The 25,327-nt window shown below is 42.6% G+C and overlaps 1 protein-coding gene across 1 annotated transcript in view; it reads right to left on the reverse strand.

Moving 5' to 3' along the window:
* Araf (A-Raf proto-oncogene, serine/threonine kinase) overlaps positions 1-25,004 on the reverse strand; it is a 64,805-nt gene extending 39,801 nt beyond the window's left edge. The window contains exon 1 of the mRNA XM_076918204.1: positions 24,943-25,004. Within this exon, the coding sequence (XP_076774319.1) occupies positions 24,943-24,954 (12 nt within the window). The 5' untranslated portion in view covers positions 24,955-25,004. The remainder of the gene's footprint in view (positions 1-24,942) is intronic.
* Between the last annotated feature and the right edge of the window lie 323 nt (positions 25,005-25,327).

Genomic DNA, 25,327 nt, shown 5'->3' on the forward strand with positions numbered 1-25,327 from the left:
CTTGGAGTGATTTCCTACCGGATTTACGCAGCACTGGGGGCAGTGTGTGTGGAGTAAAACCCAGAACTAAACAGGGCTAGACTTGAGAAAAAGAGGAAAGGGAATGCAAAATGGATGAATAGGGACGGGTATTATCTGGTTGAAAAGGACTTGGGGAGGAGGCTGTTTCCTAGCACCAACGACCCCCTCTGCTGGCTCTTGAATACACTGTCTTGCCATCTTGAGATGCCATTTAGGCATTTATGGGGACATGAATCCAGGAGCTGCAAATCCCTGAGCCCAGAGAGTTCTGGACCTCCCTCACATCCCAATTTTTCTGCCTGCAGATAGGGGAATGGAGCACATGACCCTTCAAGCGCCACAATCGCCAAAAAACGTTCTATTATTTTGGCAGCTCCTCTTAGAGCCAGAAAGCAGAAGGTGCTGCTTCATTCCAGAGGTTTCAGCCCGGAGGTTTCCGGGCGACAGGTCCAGATTAACTCCCACTGCTGCAGTACCCACAGGGGCTTGTATCCTGGGTCCTGCTGGCCAGCCATTCCGGGCTTTTCTGTCTGCCCATTCTCTAGGCCTAGAGACACCAGCTAGTTCCGCAAGAGTGCCCGCGGGAGATGACCCTGAAATTAATACGAGGGGGGTGGGGGTGGGCTCAAGGAGGCATGGGAGGGAACAGCCAGGAGAAAGCCCAGGAGATGCAAAATGGAAGAGGGGGCGGGGGGGGGGGCGGAGAGAAGAAACCAGAAACTGATGGTTGTAGTATGAACGCCAGGGGGCACCAGAGACCGCCTGAGACCAAGGCCAAACTGCAGCAGCAAGGGCGTTGCCAGGCAGTCCGCAGTCCCAGGGAGGGGCTGCCTCCCTACCTCGCGTTGCAGTGGTGGCGACAATTCTGCCTGCCTAAGCGCCACCATCAGGATCTAGGTTTGCTACGTGGACTAACCATCTGTTCCATTTCCCACCTCTTAGTATCTTCTCCATCCTCTTCTCCATTCCCATTAATAAATAGAGGTAGATATTAATTAATATAGATATTAATTGAAAGATATGTTTAAAGGTACTTGTATTATTTGTAAGAGGAAATATTTGAATTCAAATATCGTATGCAAAAGTGTGGACTAAGAAATTATGGAAACCCGTAGATGGTTTTTCTAAAATGTTATGAAACCGTTAAAAATATTACTGACACATTGTAGCAACACAGAAAGATTACATTTAAATCTAATCCTGTAACAGGGGAGACTAAGGCAGGGAGATCACAAATTTCTGGCCAGCCTAGGCTATTTAGTGAGTTCTGGGCTGACCTGGGCTACAGAGACCCTGTCTCAAAAATCAAATAATAATGAAAAGGGAAGACAAAAAAAAAAAAAAAAAAAAACCCTTCAAACTACAAAAAAGAAAATATTTTGTAGATGTCGAAGTACTTTTCCATGTTTTTGAAATTGGTAGGCTATGGATAAAGTCATATTCAAATGAAATATGAGCCTCCCTTTGTTTACAAATGAAGAGATGCAAGCTGCATCTTGGTTGCTATAGGAGCAGGGCTTGAGGAAAAACATGAGGGTTCCCCAATTAAACCTCAGCTGTCAGGGCGACACATCTGTTTCCTTTCTGCTTCTTACCCAGGTATTCCATCTTTTGACTAACAACGCCCACCTCTTAGCCCCTATACCAAATCTGAAAATCCTAAGCCTCCTGATCTCCTATTAATATTTCTCTGCTGAAAAAAAAGCTAAGAATTTCTCAATCTAATAAATTGAGGAAATATATCCACATCTGGCACTAGAAGCACAGACATTTAGGCTCCAGTTTAAAGCTTCCTAGAAACCACACACACACACACACACACACACACACACACACACAAATGTATCAGACAAACAAGGCAGTTTGCCACTCCCAAGTATCCCTCCCCTGGAGGATGGTACTCAGAGGAGTCTGTGTTTCCTACTAGGGAGCTTCAGAGCACCCGTGCATCGAGGCTTTCAGTGTGATAAATGGAACTTAAAAAGACCCAGTTGATATGTGCTAGGCACAATTTAGTGTTCAATACATCATTGTTAAAAAAAAAAATAGACACTAAAATGGCACCGTGGCAAGAATGGGGACACTACTCAGGAGGATGATTTCCTAGGGACAATCTGGGCTACACTGAGAGTACATATCACACACATGTGCATGTGTATCACCTCCTCCCCAACCAAATAAGCACCAATCACTTCCAGGAGTTTCCTAAGCTAGTCCCTTCTACTTGATCACTTGACTCTATGTGGGCGAGGGTACAGGACCAGGGAAGAAATCTGCTTTTGAACCGCCCCCCACCCCACAAAGGTCCAGAAGGAAAACCTCAGCAGACAACATCATGTGAGAGGAAGCCTTGGCATCTTTCATCCAAATGTGGACGAGCATTCTGTCTTGCTCCTTTTGACTGAAAGGTTGATGGAATGATGGAAAGAGTGGCCTATCTCTTGTACTCTTGATACACATGCCTGGTTGCAGCTGGGCTGAGGTCTATGTCTGTCAAAGCTGCCGAATGAACTTGTCCTTCTTCCCACCCCACACGCCTGGCTGGCCTGGGGTTAGAGAGGACCTGGCAGCAAGATGCTGGAGGAGTGGAGATGAGAAGTGGAACCACCCTGACTCATTCCTGTCCCTCTTCTACTTAGGAAAGTGCTGACCCCTTTTGTTCTCTGCACCTGGCATGGCCTCTCTCTTCCAACTTGTCACCATGACTTGACTCAATGGAGGGATGAGTCAGGATCTGGAAGTGACTCAGGCACTGAAGGGAGGGGGTAGACCCGTCTACATTACTTCCTGTTCTTGTACCAAGCTGCAGGGCACAAATAAGACTTATGCTGGAGGGCATCAAGGGGACCAGGAAATGACATCTGTCATTTCCCCTACTTCCTAAAACTATCTATGGCAGCTATTTTTGCTATATGCTGTAGACTGCCCTGACACCCAACCACATTGCCCTGGTATCTGGAAGAATTTCCCTCTCACTTCACCTCTTCACCAGAATCTCAGAAGGCATTAGAATGGGAAATATGTACTTCAGAACCAAGACTACATGACAGTTCTTCAATTGTCAAAGCTAAGGTAGAAATGGCAACTTGAGACCCACATATTTAGCCGGGCGGTGGTGGCGCACGCCTTTAACCCCAGCACTTGGGAGGCAGAGGCAGGCGGATTTCTGAGTTCGAGGCTAGCCTGGTCTACAGAGTGAGTTCCAGGACAGCCAGGGCTACACAGAGAAACCCTGTCTCGAAAAACAAAAAAAAAAAAAAAAAAAAAAAAAAAAAGAGAGAGAGAGAGAGAGACCCACATATTTAAGTGGAGAAATCTAGCTTCTGATCATGGTTGTATCCTCCCACTCTGTTTCTCCATCATTTTTAATATGGTCCTCCCCATCTATGGGTTTCATATCCACAATTCAACCAACTATGGGGTGAAATCTGGGGGGGGGTGTTTTTTGTTATTGTTTTTCGATTTTGTTTTGAGACAGGTTCTCACTGTGTATCTCCTGCTGTTATGGAACTTGCTGTATAGACCAGGCTGGCCTCGAATTCAAAGATCTGCCTGCCTCTAGAATTCTATGTATGTGCCACCATGCTCAGCTGCAATGTCCATTCTTAGCTGCTGAACCATCTCTCCAGCCCAATGAGTATCTTAAAAACTTATTTTTTTTTTTTATTTAATGTGTGTCTTTTACCTGAATATATGTATGGGTACCATGTGCTTGCTTGGTGCTCCTGGGAACAAGCAAAAGAAACTTATTCTAAATATTACCATTTCATTTTCAGACTCCATTTAGTCATAAGGAGAAACTAAATTCAAAGTCCCGGGCCCCAAGGACTTCCCACTAGTTGAACAGCTTCTGTTGTAAGGAAACGATTGTCTGAGTCTAGACATCTCAATGACAACTTTTCCATCTTGCTGGCAGAGTCAAACAAGTCCATGTTCCCAAGCCCAGGAACCTACACCTATCCTGATGTAAACTCCTTTGCTTAACCCTCTTATGTCAAAATATGACTGGACAATGCCACAGTGCACCCTACTCCCCACCATTATGGTTTTTTTTTTCTTTTAAATATGCTGTACAATGTCCCCTCAGGGTATCAATTCAGCTCCTGACTCTGTTCTGTGGCCTCAATCAATCAGTAGGGGCTTGATTACAATAAATTTTTGTCCTCTGTATTGATCTGGTGTTTGAGTTATGTTGGATTTAAGCGGACCTCACAACAAGGCCTGCAGAGGCCAGAAGAGGGCACTGGATTCCCTGAGACTGAAATTGTAGACTGTTATGAGCCGAAACATGGAGGATAATAGAGCCTGAGTCCTCAGGACAAGCAGCCAGTACTCTTAACTGCTGAGTCATCTCTCAAACCCCAACAAGAATTTATTTTTCAAAAACATCTCCTCAACGCAGGATGTGCTGGTGCATGCCTTTAATTATCAGTGCTCCGGAGGCAAAGGCAGGTGAGTGTCTGTGAGTTTGAGGCCAGCCTGGTCTACATAGTGAGTTCTAGGACAGCCAGGGCTACATAGTGAGACCCTGTCTCAAAACAAACAAAATCTATTGTGATTCGCCACAGCCACAAGGTGGAAATGGCCCAAATGGATGTCCATCAAAAGAGGACTGGATAAATGAAATGTCAAGTTTCCATACATAAAGGGAATTAAATGCAGATATATGCTTCCAAAACATCGTGCTAAGTAAAAGAATGAGCCAGACAGGAAAAATCACATATTGTATGATTATATTTATATGAAACATCAAGAATCAACAAAGTCACAGAACCTGAATGCAGGTGAGTCAGGGTTTTGGGGGGGCTTTTTTTTTTTTTTTTTTTTTTTTTTTGGTATTTCATTGCTTTTTTAACCATTTTAAAATTCTTTTTTTTTTTTTAAGAATTGTTTATTTATTGTATGCATATGAGTACACTGTCACTCTCTTCAGACACACCAGAAGAAGGCATCAGATCCCATTACAGATGGTTGTGAGCCACCATGTGGTTGCTGGGACTTGAACTCAGGACCGCTGGAATAGCAGTCAGTGCTCCTAACCACTAAGCCATCTCTCCAGCCCCATTTTAAAATTCTTAATAGGTTACTTTCTAAATTTAATTGTAAAATTAAATATATATATATTTTAGACAAGGTTTCTTTGTGTAGAACAAGCTGTCCTGGAACTTGCTTTGTACACCAGGCTGGCCTTGAACTCAGACCTGCCTGCCTCTGCCTCCTGAGTGCTGGGATTAAAGGCCCAACCATGACAGGCCTTAAATTTTTATTTTTTAAATATTTATTTTTATGTGTTAGGGGGTTTTGCCTGCATGGATTTCTGTGTACCATGTGCATGTCTGGTGCTCACAAAAGTCAAGAGAAGGCTTAGGATTCCCTGGAGTGGAGTTTCAGCCAGTTATTAGCCACTCTTTGGATGTTGGAAAATCGAACCCAGGTACTCTGAAAGAGCAATCAATGCTCTTAATTGCTATGTCATCTCTCTGGTCCCTGTTTTACATGAAAATTTTCTTATATATGTATATATCCTTGTCTGTGTGTGTCACATGTGTGCAGCATCTACAGAGGCCAGAAGAGGGTGTGGGATTCCCTGGAATTACAAGCAGTTTTGAGCTACCTGATGTGGGTGCTGGAAACCAAAACCAAATCCCTTACAAGAGCATCAAGTGGTCACTCTCAGCAAAAGAATCTCAGTTTCCTGCCATTATTACCTGCCTTTTCTCTGAGGATAAATTCCTGTCCCCGGGTTTCCGGTCACTGCTTGTCAACTCCTGTCACTATATTTCTCTGGGTTCAGGAAGCTTTTGGGACAGTTGCCATCAGCTGAGTTCATACTGAGTTCTCTGGATGATACTGTTTCTAGGAGCCCCAATTCTGGTATTGTCCATGGCCTAAACTGGAGATGCTAGGAAGATCTTGTAAGCTCTTGCTGAGAATCTGGCCCAGGGATCATACAAAAAGTCCAAGATATCTGGAAATCAAATGTCACTCAGTATGAACTGCCCAAGCATTAAACATATACTGGATATAAGATGATATCAAGGAATCGTTGGCTTTATTTAGGCATGATCATGTTTTTAAACATTATTTTATACATACGTTATAAGGTAAACTGTTTATCACTGAAATAACATCTGTGATTTTTCTTAATACTACTTCAAGGGCTACATGGAGTGGTGGAAAGAGGGATGGAAGGATGAACAGGTGTAAGCCAAGGCTGCACAGATAAAATAAATATGACAAAATATGAATTGTAGAATCTAGGTGGTAGGGATATTAAACATCTGTGTGTGTTGGACACTTTGCATAGTAAAATGTTGGGGAAACACCTTAATAAGAATAATTCACAGAATCTTAAACAAAATACCAAATTGATGATAATGGTTAAAATAAAGACTAGTTCATAGGAATTTATCAAACTGTCTTCTTTTGTATATTTAAATGTTTCCAATTAAAATGATTTTTTAATTTTTTTTGAGACATGATCTCATGATCATTGAGGCTGGCCTCAATTTCATTATGTAGCAGTGAATAACACTGAAGTTCTCAATTCTCTTGCCTCCCCACCCTGAGCTCTGAGATGACATCTGTGTGCCACTATGCTAGATTTATCTGGTGCTAGGGACTTTGTATAAGCTAGGCAAGCACTCTATTAACTAAGCTACCTCTATAGCACCTGAGAATGAATATACATACATACATACGTGCGTACATGCGTGCGTGCGTGCGTGCGTGCGTGCGTGTGTGTGTGTGTGTGTGTGTGTGTGTGTGTGTTCGAGACAGGGTCTCTCTGTGTAGCCCTGGCTGTCCTGGAACTCACTCCGTAGACCAGGCTGGCCTCAAACTCAGAAATCTGCCTGCCTCTGCCTCCTAAGAGAATATATTTTTACTGTGATGAATCATTAAGCAATTATGTAGGTGAAACAATCCAGTCACAGAAAGACAAATACTATGTAGCTCCACAAATATTAGTCCCCAAAGTAATAAATTTTTAAAAGACAGAAATCAGAGTAGTGATTGCCAGGAGATGGAGCAAGGACAGAATGGGTAGTTGTTATTTAATGGACATAGGATTTGAGGTTAGCAAAAATGAAAACACAATACTTAAACATGGCGAACACACAGGAAATGGTTAAGGTGACACATTTTACTTTGGGTGAATCTTGTCACAAAACATGTTTAAATGTTTTAAAATTTAACTGGAAAACATACTTTGGGCACATTCAACACAGACCACTATGCTAAAACAATGCAGTATACAAACTCTACTCAAAACAATGGCAGATTTGTGTCACAATAAAATACTAAAAACGCCAATGTAATTCTGGGTAAAAGTGATGACAGTTTCAATTCCAGTTTTTCTTCTCTAAGGGAAACATTGGGCAATGTCTTTTAAAATGGGCACAGTAAAGAAAGCTAAGTGTACAACAATAGGCCATTGATGGTAACTATTATCTACAATAAGGGAAAAAGCAAAAATGTATTTCAGAACATTTCTTTATTTGTGTTATATTCTATGTGCCTGTGCACATACACACATACCATAACAAATTTGTGGAAGTTAGGAGACAGCTTGCCAGAATTATTTCTCTTCTACTCAAGTCATCTGACTCGGTAGCAACTGTCCTTACCTGCACTACTTTTTTTTTAATTATAAATTTTTATCTGTAATTCATTTATTCCACACCAGTGTGTTTGTGTGTGTGTGTGTGTGTGTGTGTGTGTGTGTGTTCAATGATGCAGAGGATAGTAAGATTGAAATATCTCTATAGTTTATCTCTCTGTGTTGGAAACTCCCAAGATAGAGTCTGAAGGGTGCTGTGTACAAGCTCCCTCTTGGGAAATCTCACTACTAGCAATAACATTTCAGCAATACATGCCGCATGCCCAGAGAAGCTCATCAGAGATTTGGAGCAAAGAGTTTTCTCCCTTTGTTTTGTGTTTACTAAAATTCTAGGTGATCAAACCATAAACACATGACCAATATAACCTACCATTTGTGTAGTTTAAACACAGTGTGCCATCCTTAGCAGAAAAGAAACACAGGGAACATTTCTTGAGGACACTAAATGCCACCCTTCCAAAGGATTGCACTGCCAGGAAAACCAGTCTGTCCCTTGGCTGATGGAGAAGGCATTTTTGACATGCACATCAGCCTGTGCAGTCTGTGTTGACTGTGAAATCCAGAAGAGCGCCTCTCGCCTCAGCCTCCCTAGAAGCTGGAACTACAAGAATGTGTTTTGTGTCCAAGTAGGTGACCAAGGTATCTTTATAGCACAGTTATTAGTAGGAGCCCAGCAACAGGATGAGGCTATACTATAGTATTGACTTCACCTTGAAAGAAATACCAAATATGAGTCTTTTCTATCCAATACTAAAAACAAAACAAAAACCACAACAACTTGTGTTTGGGAAAAGGAATTAAAATCTTTTTATCTCCCACCACCACACTTTTATACAAACATTTTGAGCCCTCACCCCCCCACCCTTAGTAAAACCTTTGTTTACACAAAAGCCCACTTCACTATTCTATGAAGTTAATGGTCTGTCAAGTGACCTTTTTCTTCTTGTAGCAATGACCCATTTCTCATTCCTTCATTTCCTGGGTGCCAATTCTTTTCAGACTAGCCAAATGAGCAAGACTGTGAGATCAGACCCCAGCCAATGGGTGAAAGACACAACCACCACCTGAGAGAGAACATAGAGCAAGAGTATTTCAGCCTCAATGTCCACTTTCCTAAGCCCATCCTCTTGAACAAGAATAAAGTTTGCACTTCAGTTGGAATGAAGGTCTCTTTCCTTGTGACCCTAAGCTTATATTTTAAACAACTTATAACCTCCAGGGAACCTAGAGTTAACCACTTAAAGCATATGTCATTAGCCACAAAACTCTGCCTTAGAAAGCCAATGGCTTTCTTTCTTTCTTTTTTTTTTTTTTTTTGTTTGTTTGTTTGTTTGTTTGTTTGTTTTTCGAGACAGGGTTTCTCTGTGTAGCCCTGGTTGTCCTGGAACTCACTCTGTAGACCAGGCTGGCCTCGAACTCAGAAATCCGCCTGCCTCTGCCTCCCAAGTGCTGGGGTTAAGGGCGTGCGCCACCACTGCCCGGCCAGTGGCTTTCTTCTTAAATTTCTTTTTTTCTTTTTCTTTCTTTTCTTTTTTTTTTCCTGGCCAAAGCATCCAGTGCCAAGGCAAGACCAGCATAGGCATGTGCACATGCAAGCAGAATTCTAAAGGGTACATAAAACACACTGGTTAAGTATTATGGACTATTAGTTTCCAGAGGAGCCTGCCACCCATTTCAGTTCATATAATTCAGCTTAATTATTGGCTTCAGAGGAACTGTCTGAGGATAGGCAGGTTCCATCAGTTTGTCTTATCCATCATATTGGTCCCACCTTCCCATGCTTGTAGGTGGCATCATGAATTGTGTGCTAAGAGTAGGTGTAAGCATCCCTCCTGTCTCATCTCTGTGCTGCCGACCATGAGTGATGGGAGGCTTGTCAGCGGTATTTAGTATAGAGTCCTCAACAGCAGGTTGGAAACAAGGCATCAGGTGGGCATTCTTCTACAGAAAGAAGGGAAAAATTCAAGGAGGAAGAAGAGGAAGAAAAAGGAGGAGAAGGAGGAGATCTGGAAAAAATAAAGCTTAGCATTGGCTCTCTCCTCTGCTGAGCCTCCCAGGATTTCCCACTTCAGTCCATTGTTACAAAAGCAGTCAGTTTCTCTGTAATTCTAACTTCAAATTTCCTAATCATTTAACTTTTACTGGAAAACACCTTTATGCAATTTAATAGGAAAGACATATTAATATTCAAGAATTGCTCAGGAAGAGTCCTAGATTGTTTTACAACAGGTTTCTTTAACTTCCCATTCATTTTGTCCCAATCATTTGCCCATGGAGAAGACTAAATAAATAAATAAATAAATGGGCAATACAGCCCCTTGCTATGGATAATCATACCTTAGGAAAGTGTGCATCCCAGTAGAGGAGAGGCTCAGTCTCTTAGTGTGAAATGTAACTAATCTACAAATGAAATACAAGTCAACAGCTAAGAGACATCTCCAAGAGGGATCCCAAGTCTGATATGTGGGGAATGAGTACAGGGATCGCATTCCTTGTGGTGTGTCCTCCCCAAAGGGAGGTATCACAGGTTAGGAATGCTATTTATCTTTTAGCAGATTCTAGAATCATTCAGCACTGCAATTTCAGATGGTGTCCTGGGAACATGCCCTTTCCTGTCAGCATTTGTCTGTGACCCAGACAGTTCCATCGGCATCCATATTTTTGTCATCTATGGCCCCACAGAGTCTGTGTCAGGCTGAGTGCTGTTGTTGAGATGACCTTTCATCTCTGTCCTGCTGCACAGGGGCAGAAACAGCACAGAACACACTATCCGGTTTCAGCTGAGTCAAGGCCAGGAGCTTTGATCTGTCAATCCAAGACTTTAAAAATGCAGCAGCTTAATTCCCATGGCAGCAAAGCAGACACATAAGGAGAGCCAGACAGCTATGTTTGGGGCACAAATAACAGACCAGGTTTTCCTAAAAGTCCTGTTGATCTTGTCAGTCGTAAAGTCCAAACAGACCCACTCAAAACACTCCTGTGAGTCTGTAAAGCCTTCAGCCACTGAGACCAGACATTTCAAGGCAACAAGAACACATTACAAAACTTCTTTGAAGATTTTAATGGTTAATTGTGATGTGGCCACTTCTACTCTTTTCCCTTTGTTTCTCTTTTGCATGAGGCAACAATACACGGAAATCATTACTAATGGAGGTTTGTTGTGTTTCCAATTCTCAGTTCAAATTGCAATCCTCCAATAGACAGCGAAAAAACAAGGGAACCCTCTGAACAGCCATGAGCACTGTTTTTGTTGTTTGTTTGTTTTGTTTTTCTCACCAGCTTTATCAGAATGAGCCAGTATTCCATAAAGTGAAGCATATAACATTTTACATCGATTCGTATTGTACATCCAGTAACACAAGATACAAAGTGTTTTAAAAGATTCTCCTCTTTGCTCCTCAAAACCTTAACGCTTACAAGTCTGACGGTTTAGCAACCTTGAAATCTAAGCTAAGTGCAAGCAGAGGCTGCTATGTTGCAAATGCACCTGCTTAGCTTGGTTTTGTTCTTTGTTTCATTTTAACAGTTTTCTTTGCCCCGGCTCTTGCTGAATTGCCGAGGCGGCCTGGAAATCATTAAGTAATTTAGAGGCGCCTCAGACTTGTAGGCCTCATGCCTGACTACAAGGATACAGATGCTTACCATTATACCTGGCCTCCCTCTCTCTCTCTCTCTCTCTCTCTCTCTCTCTCTCTCTCTCTCTCTCTCTCTCTCTCTCTCTCTCTCTCTGTTTTTCATTTTAACCCTTTAAACCTCTGGTTATCCCAAGCCTTGCTCTAGTAGAGAAACTTGGTTTTGCTGTGTTCCTTCCAACTGGAGAAGAGAGGAATGCAAACTTTTGTTTGCTTGCTTGCTTGTTGTTGAGAAAGGGTCTCACTTGTAGCCCTGGCTGCCCTAGAACTCACTCTGTAGACCAGGCTAGACTCAAAACTCACAGAGATCTACCTGTCTCTGCCTCCCAAGTGCTGGGATTAGAGGCTTGCACCACCATACAGCAAGTAATGCAAACTCTAAAAGTTTATTTGGTTTTTGACACATAGTCTCACTATGCAGCTGTAGAGGGCAAGAGCTCTCAGAAAAGCACTAGAAAAACCAGAATTGTTAAATACCCAGGCCTTTTTCTTCAACAGAAGAAATTGACACCTATTTTCCATCCAGAAGGCTGTGAATGGGTGGGTTAATACTTGGTAATCTGTGCAATTCTGTAAAGCCAGCCCTCATAGAATCCTGAAAATAGAAAACACTGAGCGTGTTTCTCAGTCAATAGGACCCATCCTCATGAAAGAGGTTCTATGCACTTGCAAGAGAATTTGCTGTTGTGTTTATTATAAAGCCTCCCTCCCTAGGTCCAGACTCCTGAGCACTGTTTCTCTCTGCCAATAGAACCCATCTTTATGGTAAAGGTCATAAGTGCTCTGATAAAAGAGATGTCCTATTATACAAGGGAGTTTCATGCCTAAAGTTTTGTTGTGATAATTGTCATGTAGAAACTTTTCCCCAAAGTTTTACTGTGTTTAAACATGTAAAGACAAGCCACTTGCTGTCAGACTCCAGATGTTTTGACCTAGCATTAGCTAACTAAAGTCAAGCTGAATCAAGTTTCATTCTTCTTCTTCTTCTTCTTCTTCTTCTTCTTCTTCTTCTTCTTCTTCTTCTTCTTTGTTTTGTTTTTTTGTTTTGTTTTTCGAGACAGTGTTTCTCTGTATAGCCTTGACTGTCCTGGAACTCACTCTGTAGACCAGGCTGGCCTCGAACTCAGAAATCCGCCTGCCTCTGCCTCCCAAGTGCTGGGGTTAAAGGCGTGCGCCACCACTGCCCAGCCACGAGTTTCATTCTTACCTCACCTGAATCAGTTCCTGCTGTCTGTAACACTCTCAGGGGATTCCCCCCTTCCCAGCTGCATGCAACTTTTGCTGGCATGGAACTTTCTATGTAGACAACCCTGATTTAAACCCCACAGACATCTCCCTGCTCTTCCTCCAGAGCACTGGAACTGAAGGTGTGTACTGCCACACCCCACCCCACCCCCCGCTTAAATATTTCTGATTCTTCCAAAGCCCACCTTCTCCACCAATTACTGCAATAAGAGCAGCTACAAACACACTTCTGTTGTTGTTAGCTCACTGGAAACTCTTTCAGGAGGGGCATTAGGGTCTCTCTCCTCTCACATAGAAGAGACACTGAAATGTTGAGCCCCTGTAGCCTCATAGAGTGGCACTATTGGGACGTATGAGCTTGTTGGAGTAGGTGTAGTCTTGTTGGAGAAAATGTGTCACTGTTTTGGCGGGAATTTAGAGTTTCAGAAGCTTTAGAGTTTCACTGTCTCTTCCTGCTGCCTGTTGATCCAGATGCAGAACTCTCAGCTCCCTCTCCAGCACCATGTCTGCCTGCAGGCTGCCCAGCTTCTCACCATGATGACAATGGACCAAACATTGGCACTGTAAGCCAGTCCCAATTAAATGTTTTCCTTTATAAGAGTTACCATGGTCATGATGTCTCTTCACAGCAATAAAACCCTAAGATACACTTCAACCCAAAGTTATCATTTGAGTTGTATTTTCTCCCCTTTTGAGCCAGCAAGGACAAAAATGCACAAGGGATCCAGCAGGCCACTGTCTGTTCTTGGATTTATCATTTCATATTCCATAAACAAGAGCTGGGTGTGATGGTGCCAGTAGTACCAGCTACTCAGGAGGCTGAGGGAGAAGGAGCTTTTAACCCAAGAATTTGGGCCAACCTGGGCAAAATAGTAAGACTTTTTTTTTTATTTGAGAAGAAAAAAAATCTTTGGTAACTTTATGTTTGTAAGAGAGATTAAGAACAGTTTAGGGGGCTGGAGAAATAGCTAGCTCAGCAGTTAAGAGGAGCAAGTACACTTGCTACTCTTGCAGAGAACCTGGGTTCAGTTCCCAATATCCACATGGTGGTTCACAACCATATATAACTTCAGTTCCAACAGATGCAATGCGTTCTTCTGGTCTCTGCAGGCACCAGGTTCACATACATGCAGGCAAAACCATCATACCCATAAAATAAATGAATATTTTCTAATTTAAAATAAATGAAAATTTTTTCTGGTTTTTCGAGACAGGGTTTCTCTGTGTAGTCCTGGCTGTCCTGGAACTCACTCTGTAGACCAGGCTGGGAAAATTTATTTTTAAAAATAAATTAATATGTTGCTGATTTATAAGTAACTGCACAGCCATTTAGTCACCAGGAATTTTTTTTATCTCCCACCTTTCATTCTTTCTTTTCCTGCAGGTAACTCTGTTGCCATATTTCAGATTCCAAATCACCCCCTCATTTAGTGAATTGTTCACTACAAGGAGTTGTAGAACTCAGTGCATATTAGTACTTACTACTAAGGTTTCTAACAGCTAAAGAATGTGAATTAGAATTAAATTACCAAAACAATAGGCCCAGGCAGCTAGGCTTGGTAGCTCACACCTGAAATCTTAGTACTGAGGCATCAGAGGCAGAAGAGAGAACTTTGAGGCCCGCCTGGATTATGTGGGGGAGTCTGGAGAAATCCATGTGCAGGCTTTCTTGTACTGTCACCTTCACAGAGGACACAGAACTCCAGGAAGAAAGAAGATGAAGAGCATAAGCCCACGTAGTCAACATGACTGAGGCAGTGAGCCACTCTGATTAGTTGAGAAAGGACCAGAAGCACTTCAAATTAGTGTCTCCAGATGCTGGCCAAGGGTCAACCTTCTGAACAGGCCTTTCATGGGATATCAGTCTCAAGCCTGCTCTTAACCTTCTAGGCAACCCAGATAACAATACTAATGCCATTGATACAGTTACTGAGACTAGTTGAAAATGCTACTATGTTCACCTCATTATCTTCCAACAGTTTTTTTTTTTACAGCTACATAGTAGCTACTGTACCAGAGGCATTACCACAAGTCTTTTTAGCTGGTATCGCCTTAGCTCTTGATTCAGTGCCTATCATCAATCCAGATGTCCTGGTCTTTTAACAGATCCCTCAAAGACTTACAAAAAACAACAGATCTTGAGCTCTTGAATGTTGAGAACAGTTTGTGCAAGTCCTTTACAGCTGAAAGGTAGTTTCGCTTGGTATAAATCTCTTGGTTCACATTTCCTTTCCTAATATAGCCTGTGATTCCAGTTTATTCTGGTACTAAGGGTTACCGTCAAACTTAATGATGGTCTAAATTGTAACAACTGATGAGAATAGAACTTCTTGCTGTTCACTGTGGATAGTTCTCAGGTTCATGTTATCTCAAATATTTCCTTATGTCCCATACACCCCTCCAACAAACCTCTCTGTGGTGGTTTGACTATGTTTGGCCCAGGGAATGGCACTATTTGGAAGTATGGCCTTGTTGGAGTGAGTGTGGCCTTATTGAAGGAAGTGTGTCACTGTGGGTGTGGGCTTTAAGACCCTGATCCTAGCTGCCTGGAAGCCAGTCTTCTGCTAGCAGCCTTCAGATGAAGCTGTAGAATTCTGCCTGCCACCATGCCTGCCTGGATGCTGCCATGTTCCCTCCTTGATGATAATGAACTGAACCTCTGAACCTGTAAGCCAGCCCCAATTAAATGTTGTCCTTATAAGGGTTGCCTTGGTCATGGTGTCTGTTCACAGCAGTAAAACCCTAACTAAGACACTCTCCCTCCCCAAAACACAGACTTGGACTTATCCCACAGCTCGAAATTCTGTTCCGTTTTTGTTCTTTTACCTTCTGCACTCCAGCTTGGACAGTTTCTGCTACTATGTTCAAATTCCCTAAGTTTTGCATCTGTAAAATTAAATATACTGTTAATATCATCCAACTCATTGCAATTTTTTCTATTCGGTCTTTCAAAATCTCTTTTGAACTTGTGAAATGGGGTTATAATGACTTTTTTAATATTCTTGATTATTAATACTATGTAGCCTATGTTGATCTCAAACCCATGTAGCCTTGAACTCTGCCTCTGCTTTCTATGTTCTGGACTACCACTCTGGCTAGGCCCCTGGAGAAAGAGAGAGAGAGAGAGAGAGAGAGAGAGAGAGAGAGAGAGAGAGAGAACCCAGGGCCTCACTCATACCAGGTAAGCACTTTACCACTGACCTACATTACCAACTTGGTAATAACCTGGTTATTTTTTTAATTTTTTTTATTTTGTGTGCATTGGTGTAAGTGTGTCAGATCACCTGGAACTGAGTTACCAACAGTTGTGAGCTGCCATGTGGGTGCTGAGAATTGAACCACAGTCCTCTGACAAAGCCGCCAATATCCTTAACCACTAAGTAGGGCAGTGATGTCTTTAATCCCAGCACTAGGGAGACAGAAGCAGGCAGACCTTCAAGTTTGAGGCCAGCCTGCTCTACAAGGTAAGTTCCAGGACAGCCCAGGCTCTGTAGTAATACCATGTCTAGAAACACAGAATAAAAAAAAATAAACATACTTTTCCTATTACCTTTCTAGTTCTCTTTTTGAGTTTTATTACATTCCCTAGGTTGGCCTTGAACATGCAATCCCCCTAACTCAGCCTACCAAGTGCTGCCTCCAGTTTCTCTTAAGCCATCAACCACATATTGTGCTTATTTGCTTTGTGTCATTTCAAGTTTAGTCTACTCTTCTGAATGCTTTTTTTCCTTTCATTTCCAAATAGTTCCTTAAACCTACCATTGTTTTTGTTTTGTTTTGTTTTTTGAGACAGGGTTTCTCTGTGTAGCCCTGGCTGTCCTGGAACTCACTCTGTAGACCAGGCTGGCCTCGAACTCAGAAATCCGCCTGCCTCTGCCTCCCAAGTGCTGGGGTTAAAGGCATGCGCCACCACTGCCCGGCAACCTACCTTTATTTTACAGTTTTTTTCTGATAGTTCTTAAGTTTTTCTTTCATTGTCTTGACTAACTTTCATAATGTTAATTAGCTTGTTCCAAATAGCTGGCTACAAGTTTGCTCTGTTGTAAGCTAGTATCTCTGGCATGTGTTCATTGTCTCTAACAATGGCATCTTTTCCCTTACTCTCCCATTCTTATAACTGCATGGGATATCCCCTGTACATTTGTTTTACTCTTCTTTATATTAAATTAATGTTCCTGAACTTTCTGAAGAAGATGGGGTTCAGGGTAGATTTTCAAATGTCAGAGCTCCCTCTTCTGTTGTTTTTGCATAGTGCTAAAAATTGTGCAACTTAATTTTGGAGATTTCTTGGTTCTGTTCCCCCATGTTGAAATACACATTCTTTTCTCACTGAGGTAACACAGCCCCCAATAGAGATCCATATCTTAATCCCTAGATCAATTGTCCTCATATGACAAAAAAGGGTGTTCCATTGTGATTGCATGAAGCATTTTGAGATGGAGAAATTATGCTGAATTATCGAGCTGGGTCCTAAATACAAATCACGGGAAAAGGGCAGAACTAGATGGTATACATGGAAGAGGAGAAATGTGACTACAGAGACAAAAATTATGGTTATGTGCTCACAGGCCCAGGACAGCCAGTGGCCACCAGAAGTTAGACAAAACAAGAATAGGTTCCCTTAAAGTTCCTGGAGGGATGCTGTCCCAGTCAATGTTCTAATCTCCGCTGATTGGTATTGAGTTGAAATTTATAGACTCTAGTTATGAAAATGTTAATTTCTTTTTTGTGTTTGTTTCTCCATACTAGGGGTTGGCTGAAGGGCCTCCTGCATGCTAGGCAAGCATTACATCCTCAACATTAAATTTCTAAATAATTTTTTTTAGGCAGGATCACACAATGTAACTCTGGTTAGCCTGGAAATTTCAATGTAGACCAGGCTGGCCTTGAACTCACAGAGATTTATGTCTGCCTCTGCCTCCTGAGTGCTGAGATTAAAGGCGTCCACCAACACACTCACTGGTCAAATTTCTCTTTTAAGTGACCAGTTTTGGGGGTGATTTGTTAGTAATAATAGGAAACTAACACAGTTAGACACCAGGAGAATTGTGTTATTGTGAAAAACATCTAAAATACATCTTTTAAACAGGTAGAAGCTAGAACCCTGTTGAGAAACATGACTTTAAAATTCTAGATTGCTGCCAGGCAGTGGTGGCGCACGCCTTTAACCCCAGCACTTGGGAGGCAGAGGCAGGCGAATTTCTGATTTCGAGGCCAGCCTAGTCTACAGAGTGAGTTCCAGGACAGCCAGGGCTACACAGAGAAACCCTGTCTCAAAAAAAAAATATTCTAGATTGCCTCAAACCAACTGTAGAAATCTGGATATTGAAGCCAATTTGAGAGACAAATGTGGTAGAAAAAGTCAGTGGATCGTGTTAGATAATTCATACATCGGGGTAGCTTATATAAATATGACCATTACAGGTGCTGACAAAGAGGGATCAAAAGAAAATGAGGAACAGGTTATTAGAAAGCATAGGAGGTGCTGGAGGGATGACTCAATGGTTGAGAGCACTTGATCTTGCAGAGGATTGGAGTTGGGTTCCCAATCCCTACACCAAGCAGGTCACAACTGTTTATAATTCTGTTCCAGACATCTTCTAGCTTCTAAGGGAACTTACATACACATCTACACATACACACACACACACACAAGTACACATATACACCACACACACCACACACATGTACACACACAGACACAATTAATTAAAATAATAAACAAATATTTAAAAGAAAGGCTTAGAGATGTACTTCAGTTGGTAAAGTTCTTTACTAAAAGTTACAAAAGGAAAGAAACTCATCTCTGTGAGTTCAATCCCCAGCACTGCACAAAACTAGGTGCAGTGGCACACATCTGTAATCTCAGACCTTGGGAGATAAGAAAACTGAGACCAGGAGTTCAAGGTCATCCCAGACTAGAGAGTATGTCTAAGCTCAGACTGGGCTATATAAACCCTTATTTCAAAAACAAAACAAACAAAACTCAAATAAATTCAAAGAAAAAAAAAAAACTTCCCCAATAATCCCCTGCTGTAGCTGGTCTTACTTACTTTGTGGGTTCTTCTTTTTCCCACCCTGGTTTTACCCCCTATCACTAGATGGGAGAGAAAGATGAATGGAGTGGAGAGAAAGAGATCCCTGAACCTAATGCCTTTCATTTTGTTTTGTTTTTGTTTTTTGAGCACAACTACAAACAAACTGCAACCAATCCCTGAACAACCAACAATCACCAACTGTGGGAAGCCATGGCAAGGCCTTACTCTTGGCAAACACTCACCCTTGGTTCTCCTATCTATTATTCTTCTTTCTGCTTACCTTCTATGATTCACTAGTCAGTTCTCAGAACTTCAAACAAGGCCTCATAGCAACCCACCTTAGTAACCCTTCCTCCTGATCTTTATATTTAGCCAATATCCTGCTAGACAGATGTTGTTAGAACCCCTGGTAATGGCAAGGCTTTGTAAGAATAACTTAGACCCCACAGCTGCAGTTAGCTTCCTCCACCTGCAAAGCCCTCTTTCCTTTCCTACCCCTCCCCATATCCTGTTTTCAGAGTGTATAACCTGTGTGAACAATAAAATCTTTGCCAGTTTGATCAGACTTCTTGACTTGCTGTGCCGTTTTATTTTCTCGTGCATCTCAGTCCTTTCCACAGGGTCTAAGGGTTCCACTTGATTGTCCAGTTGGCATGGACAACCAACCATGCTTATTGGAGCTCTAGCATTTATATAGCCTCTGAAAAGTTCCCAGAATTCCAAATGTCACACAGTTGTAGTAACTACTTGCCACTGGCAAAACCATACTTCTGCTAGAGCATGAGGCAAATCATAGTCACCTGCTGTGGTCAATCTGAAGCAGCCCCATATCCTCACACCTGAGATTAAAATGAAAATGTATTCTTATAATAATATTTTTGTGGGTTTTTTAAAAGAAAACAAAATTTCAGAATCATCACTACACCATTCCTCAAAGAAATCCAAGACCCAAAGTATCCAAAAGCTGGGCATGGCGGCCAAGCAAAAGGATCAGGAATTCAAGAACAGCTTCAACTATCAAGTGATACATAAAACCTTGTCTCAAAAAAACCAATCTCTCCAAAACCAATACTAGCTCTAAGTCTCCCTCCCCCCACACACACAAAAAAACAAGCAAATAAACAAAAAAAGAGGTCATGAATGTGAAGAGCAGGAAGGGGTATATGGGAGGGTTTGGAGGAAGGAAAAGAACGGGGAGAAATGTAAATAAATTGTAATCCCAAAAAATGTTTAATTAAAAAAAAATCAAAGGTCAAAAGCATCCAACAGTCAGGTATGGTGAGGCATGCCTGTAATTCCAGCATAACAGAGACTAAATTAGAGTTGTGGTGAGTTTAAAGCCAGTCTAGTATATATACTAGACAGTGTCAGGCTAAGTATGTACCTCAAATGACAGAGCGCCTCCCTAGTATTGTTGGGAACAAGCAAAAAAAAAAAAAAAAAAAAAAACAACCTATTCTAAGTACTACCATTTCATTTTCAGATTCCATTTAATTTAATCGTAGGGATAAACTAAATTCAAGGTTCCAGGCCCTAGGGGAACTGGAGACATCTCTATAGCTGAACAGCTTCTTTTGGAATCAGTTGTCTGAGTCCAGACATCTCAGGGGCAACTTGTAAGAAGACAGTTGTCTGAGTCCAGACATCTCGAGGACAACTTCTCCATCTTACTGGCAGGGTCAAACAAGTCCATGTTCCCAGGCCTAGGGAACACCTATCCCACTTCTCCAAATGTTTTCTTAATTGTCTGTTAACTATAAAGAATATAGAAATTGCTGTTATCCTAACAGTGTTGCCCTATCTGGTCTCCGTGGGAGAGGCTGTATATAATTTGGCAGAGACTTGATGCACTAGAGTGGAAGGATACCCAGGGGAGGCAACCTCAGAGGTGGGAGAAGGTCTTAGTGAGGGGAAATAAGGAGCAGCACTTGAAATGTTAGTTAATTAATTAAAAAAAAAAACAAAAAGAGAAATTGTTTTTATCTAAACCAAGGTGTATATGCTGTAAAAATATATAACCAATTGCTTGTTATGCTAGAATTAACTACATGCAGCTGATTTGCTCATTTGTCTTTTTTTTTTATCACTCTGAGCTTTGGACCTAATGTGTAGCAGAATGAATTAAGGACCTTGAAGCCAGGCACACTGAATACAGCCCAGTCTCTAATGGCACTCCCTTGCTTGTATTTTTGTCAAAATACAATTGGATAACACTGCAGTTCCCTACCAACTCTCCCCTTGCTTTGTGTTCCTATCCTTTACAAATGTTGTACAATCCCCCTTCTGGGACACAGATCTGGAACTGGCTGCCTCCTTGAGCACACAGAAAATAAAGTTTTTTCAGCTTCCACTAGAAACAAACATTATGTGCAAGGCTAGGGGCTTCATTTCCAGCATCTGCTTTAGGTCCCCAAGTCAGCCTACTGAAAAATTTTCACAACTGCCTCTCACTTCAGCTACAGGGGATCTGATATCTTCTTCTGGCCTTGTAGACATCTGCACATACACGGCAGACACACAGACACAGGCACTCACATACATTAAAAATAAATAAATCTTTTAAAACTACCTATCAATTTTGGTTACTTCTTTGTGTAGTTATTTTTAGTTTCCTAATTGTTCAATAATATCAACTATAGATCACATTCTCTTATCTAATAATTGATATGATTTTTTTAAGATTTATTTTTTATTTATGTGTGTATGACTATTTTGCTTGTATGGATGTATGTGCATCACATGTGTTCCTGGTGCCCACGGCTGTCCTGGAACTCCCTTTATAGAACAAGCTGGCCTTAAATTCACAAGAGATCTGTCTGCTTTGCCTCTCGACTTCTGGAATTAAAGGCAAGTTCCACCAGTAAATTTATTTTCAGTATACTCTCAGAAGTTTCAAGCCATGTTGTCACATTTCAAAATGAATGCTCCTCCAAACCACAACAAAATAAAACTATTATGGGCTGGAGAGATGGCTCAGTGGCTAAGAGCACTGACTGCTCTTCCAGAGGTCCTGAGTTCAATTCCCAGCAACCACATGGTGGCTCACAGACATCTGTGCGATCCAATGCCCTCTTCTGGTGTGTCTGAAGACAGTGACAGTGTACTCACATACATGAAATAAATAAATAAATCTTTAAACAAAAAAGAAAGAAAAAACAAATTTTACTATGTTTCTTCCACACCTCTGAAATCCAAGCAATGCCTGTAAGTCTTCAGCTAGTAATCCTTTTCCTGTCTCTCTTGTTTCTCCCTTGCCTAGTGATAAAAAGGAGGTTGAAACCTATGGTTGTGAGGGTTGTTGAAACAAGTTCTCACTATGTTGTAATCCTGGCTGATTTGGTCCTCTCACCTCTGTGGTCCATGCATTTAATAATAAAACTTCAAAATATCGGAAGCAGAAGTTGACTGGTACAAGGAAAATACAACTTAGCAACAATGGAAAATATTTATCTAGAGCCAGGTGGTGCAAGCCTTTAATCGCACCACTCAGGAGACAGAGGCAGATGGATGCTAGAGTTTGAGGCTAGCCTGGTCTACAGAGCAAGTTCCAGGACAGGGAAGCCCTGTCTTGACAGAAATAAAAAGCAGAATATCAAGTTCCACAGAAAAACCCTGTCTTGATAAAAATAAAAAGGAGAATATTTATCTGTAACTCATAGTTAATAAGTAAACATAAATAAATTTTGTGGTGCTAGAGTTTGAATTTAGTATTTTACATGCTAGGCAATGCTAGAACACTGAGCTACACCTTTAGCTTCAGCTTTTTGACATGGAGTCTTGCTATGTTGTCCAGGCTGGCCTCCATCTGTAATCCTGTCTGCACCTGTGTGCCCCCAAAGCCAGCAAGATAAGGTCAAGTTCAACAGCCCAGCTAGCATGTGTACACAATGTTGAACCCAAAAACTGAAGACAGTCTTGTTGTTGTTGTTGTTCTGTTTTTGTTTTTCAAGACAGGGTTTCTCTGTGTATCCCTGGCTGTCCTGGAACTCACTCTGTAGACCAGGCTGGCCTCGATCTCAGAAATCCGCCTGCCTCGGCCTCGAGAGTGCTGGGATTAAAGGTGTGCGTGCCACGACAGCCCAGCAAGACAGTCTTTTAAACAAAACATGAAAGAGATTTGAATACTGGCCCTGTACTGGACACTTCAGAGGAGTTTTCATCAAATTTCATATTCAGTATAATTCAAACTTTCAGACCACAAATCAGGTTAAAAATAACTCACATAGTAACTGTTAGTTGTCTTAAGAAGTCCAACCGCTGTTCAGAACAGACCACTCCAGACCACACAGTTCCAAGGGGGGGAGGAGATTTATTCCGGGGATAGGGCAAAGGTGGGGAGAAGGTGGAAAGGTAAGAGAGAAGTGAAGTGGAGGCCGGCCATGACCACGTGGAGAGAGAGGAGGGGGAGGGGACAGAGAGGCAAGAGGGTAAGAGAGAGTGAGAGAGAGTAAGAGTAAGAGAGAGAGGAGGGGGCAAGCAGCCCCTTTTATAGTGGATCAGGCCTACCTGGCTGTTGCCAGGTAACTGTGGGGAGGAGCATACCTGGCTGTTGCCAGGTAACTGGGGAGGTGGAGTTTAGACAAAATACTAACAGTAATGACTTTACTTCCCACCCACCCCCGTCCCCCCACCCCCAAACAATGTCTTCTCTATTTTTCCAGGCTGGCCTGAAACTCGTGATCATCCTGCCTCAGCCTCTAGAAGCACTGGGACTACATGTGTGCACCCCATGCTGGGAACAGAATTAATGTTTTATTTGTTTTGGAAATGAAACATTGTGTTAGGAACTGTAACATTTCTGGTACATTCTTTCTTTTGGACATTAATTCTGAGAACAGCGACTCCATAACTGAAGTAGGCCAAATCAGGAATAGCTGTCATGGGTAGCATTTTCACCCCTGCAACCAAAGGCCAGTGAACACGTCTGCACTTAACTGCTTTTCTTTTTCTTCTAGAATAAAACCCTGTTCATTCTCTACCTTACAGAAAGCACTAATTCCCTTGCCCTTTGAATCTTGGAAACGTTTTGCAAGTTTTGCATTAGGTTGCTAAATAATTCAGGGGTCGAAAAGGGTGGGCAAAGGGTTAGAAATTAGCACTTGAAAGCAAACTCTTGGGGAAAACCAAACCAGTTTAACGTTTAACGTAATACATTTCTGTAAAAAGTGGATCTTTAGAAAACGTTAGCCTTAGTGCTTAACAACAGGGAACAGAAACCCAAGAGGTTTGTTGTAACTGGAATTTGAAAGTGAGTAAGGTAGCCTCGCCACAGCTGTTACCCACACCCCATGACTTCCTCCACAGGTCCTTGGTCCCCAGTATAGAATCACCTACAATAGCGAAACACCCACTGCCAGGGACTTCAGTATCTCGACCTAAGTCCGAAACTATGACACCTCCTCTTTTCCCCTGCTCCCCCCCACCCCCGTACCCCGCACCTGGCAACGACACAAGTTCTGTGACTGCCCAGATGCTAGTCCTATCTGGCATAAAACCCCTTCTATTCATGGGTCCAGTCAGTGTCAGAGCTCTTAACGGTGGTGACGCCAGGTGGGCTCTGTGGGCTGAGGCAGTAGCTGCGGGTGCAGAGGTGTGGGCTGCATCTGGTAAAACCCGAGCTGCACGGCGGGGTGGGGATGGGGTGGGGTGCAGCGGGGGATATAGGGCCTCCGCGCCCTGAGGCTTGAATCAAGCTCCTAGCCTGCCTGCCCTATGAGGTAACCGATGCCCAGAGGCTGGGGCAGAGCGACGCAGACCCCGTGCTGTCTGCCATCCCCTGCCCCCCCCCCCCCGAAATCCTATTAGGGAAGATGGGGTAAACCGGAGCACAATTGCTCATTCTCCCAAGATGGCGGTTCTGGTAAAGATTCTCCCAAGGGGCCAGTCACCTTCCTAGCCTGACGAAAATCACCGAAGAGCCTCGGAAAGCCCGCCTCTCTTCCGACTAGCTCTCGCACATAGCTAGAGTGTACGTGCCCTGTTACTATTGGCGAGCGATAGCTTGCTTGTTGGCACTGAGCATGTGCCCAGTGAGTCCAGGGATGCAAAGGCCCCTCCCTCCAAGCAGTGTAGGGGCCCGAATTTAACAGATTTAGGTCTAGTTACGCATTGAGATAAGATCTTTACTTGGCCCTGAGAAGCTGTGCCAGAGCCTAACCACTACAGATGCGGATGCAGGCAGCCAACTACACGACTAAACACGGGGTCCCCAATGGAGGAGTTAGAGAAAGGACTGGAGGGGCTGAAGGGTTTGCAACCCCATAGGAAGAACAGTAATATCGACCAACCAGACCCCCCAGAGCTCCCAGGGACTAAACCACCAACCAGAGAGTACACATGGTGAAACCCATGGCTCCAGCTGCATAGATAGCAAAGGATTGATTACCTTATCTGGCATCAGTGGGAGGGCAGCCCCTTGGTCCTGTGGAGGCTCCGCGATCCAGCGTAGGGAAATGCTAGGGCGGTGAGGCGGGAGGGGAGGGAGTGAGGGTGGGGGAGCACCCTCAGAGAAGCAGAGGGAGGGAGGATGGGATAGAGGGTTTAACTGAGAAGAAGGATGACATTTGAAATGTAAATAAATAAAATAGCCAGTAAAATAAAAGAAAAATTTTTAAAAAATCTTTACTTGAGGGTGTTGGAACATAGACTTCAAGTTTCTCAGAAGTCCCTGGTGGGAAGGTAACAGTGGGTTAGTGATGCAGTCATTTAGTGTCTAGGATGGGAAGGGAACCTGGACTAAGTAACCCAAGGTCTTTAGGGTGTTGTGTATC

Source organism: Arvicanthis niloticus, chromosome X, assembly GCF_011762505.2.
Source record: "Arvicanthis niloticus isolate mArvNil1 chromosome X, mArvNil1.pat.X, whole genome shotgun sequence".
NCBI lineage: Eukaryota > Metazoa > Chordata > Mammalia > Rodentia > Muridae > Arvicanthis > Arvicanthis niloticus.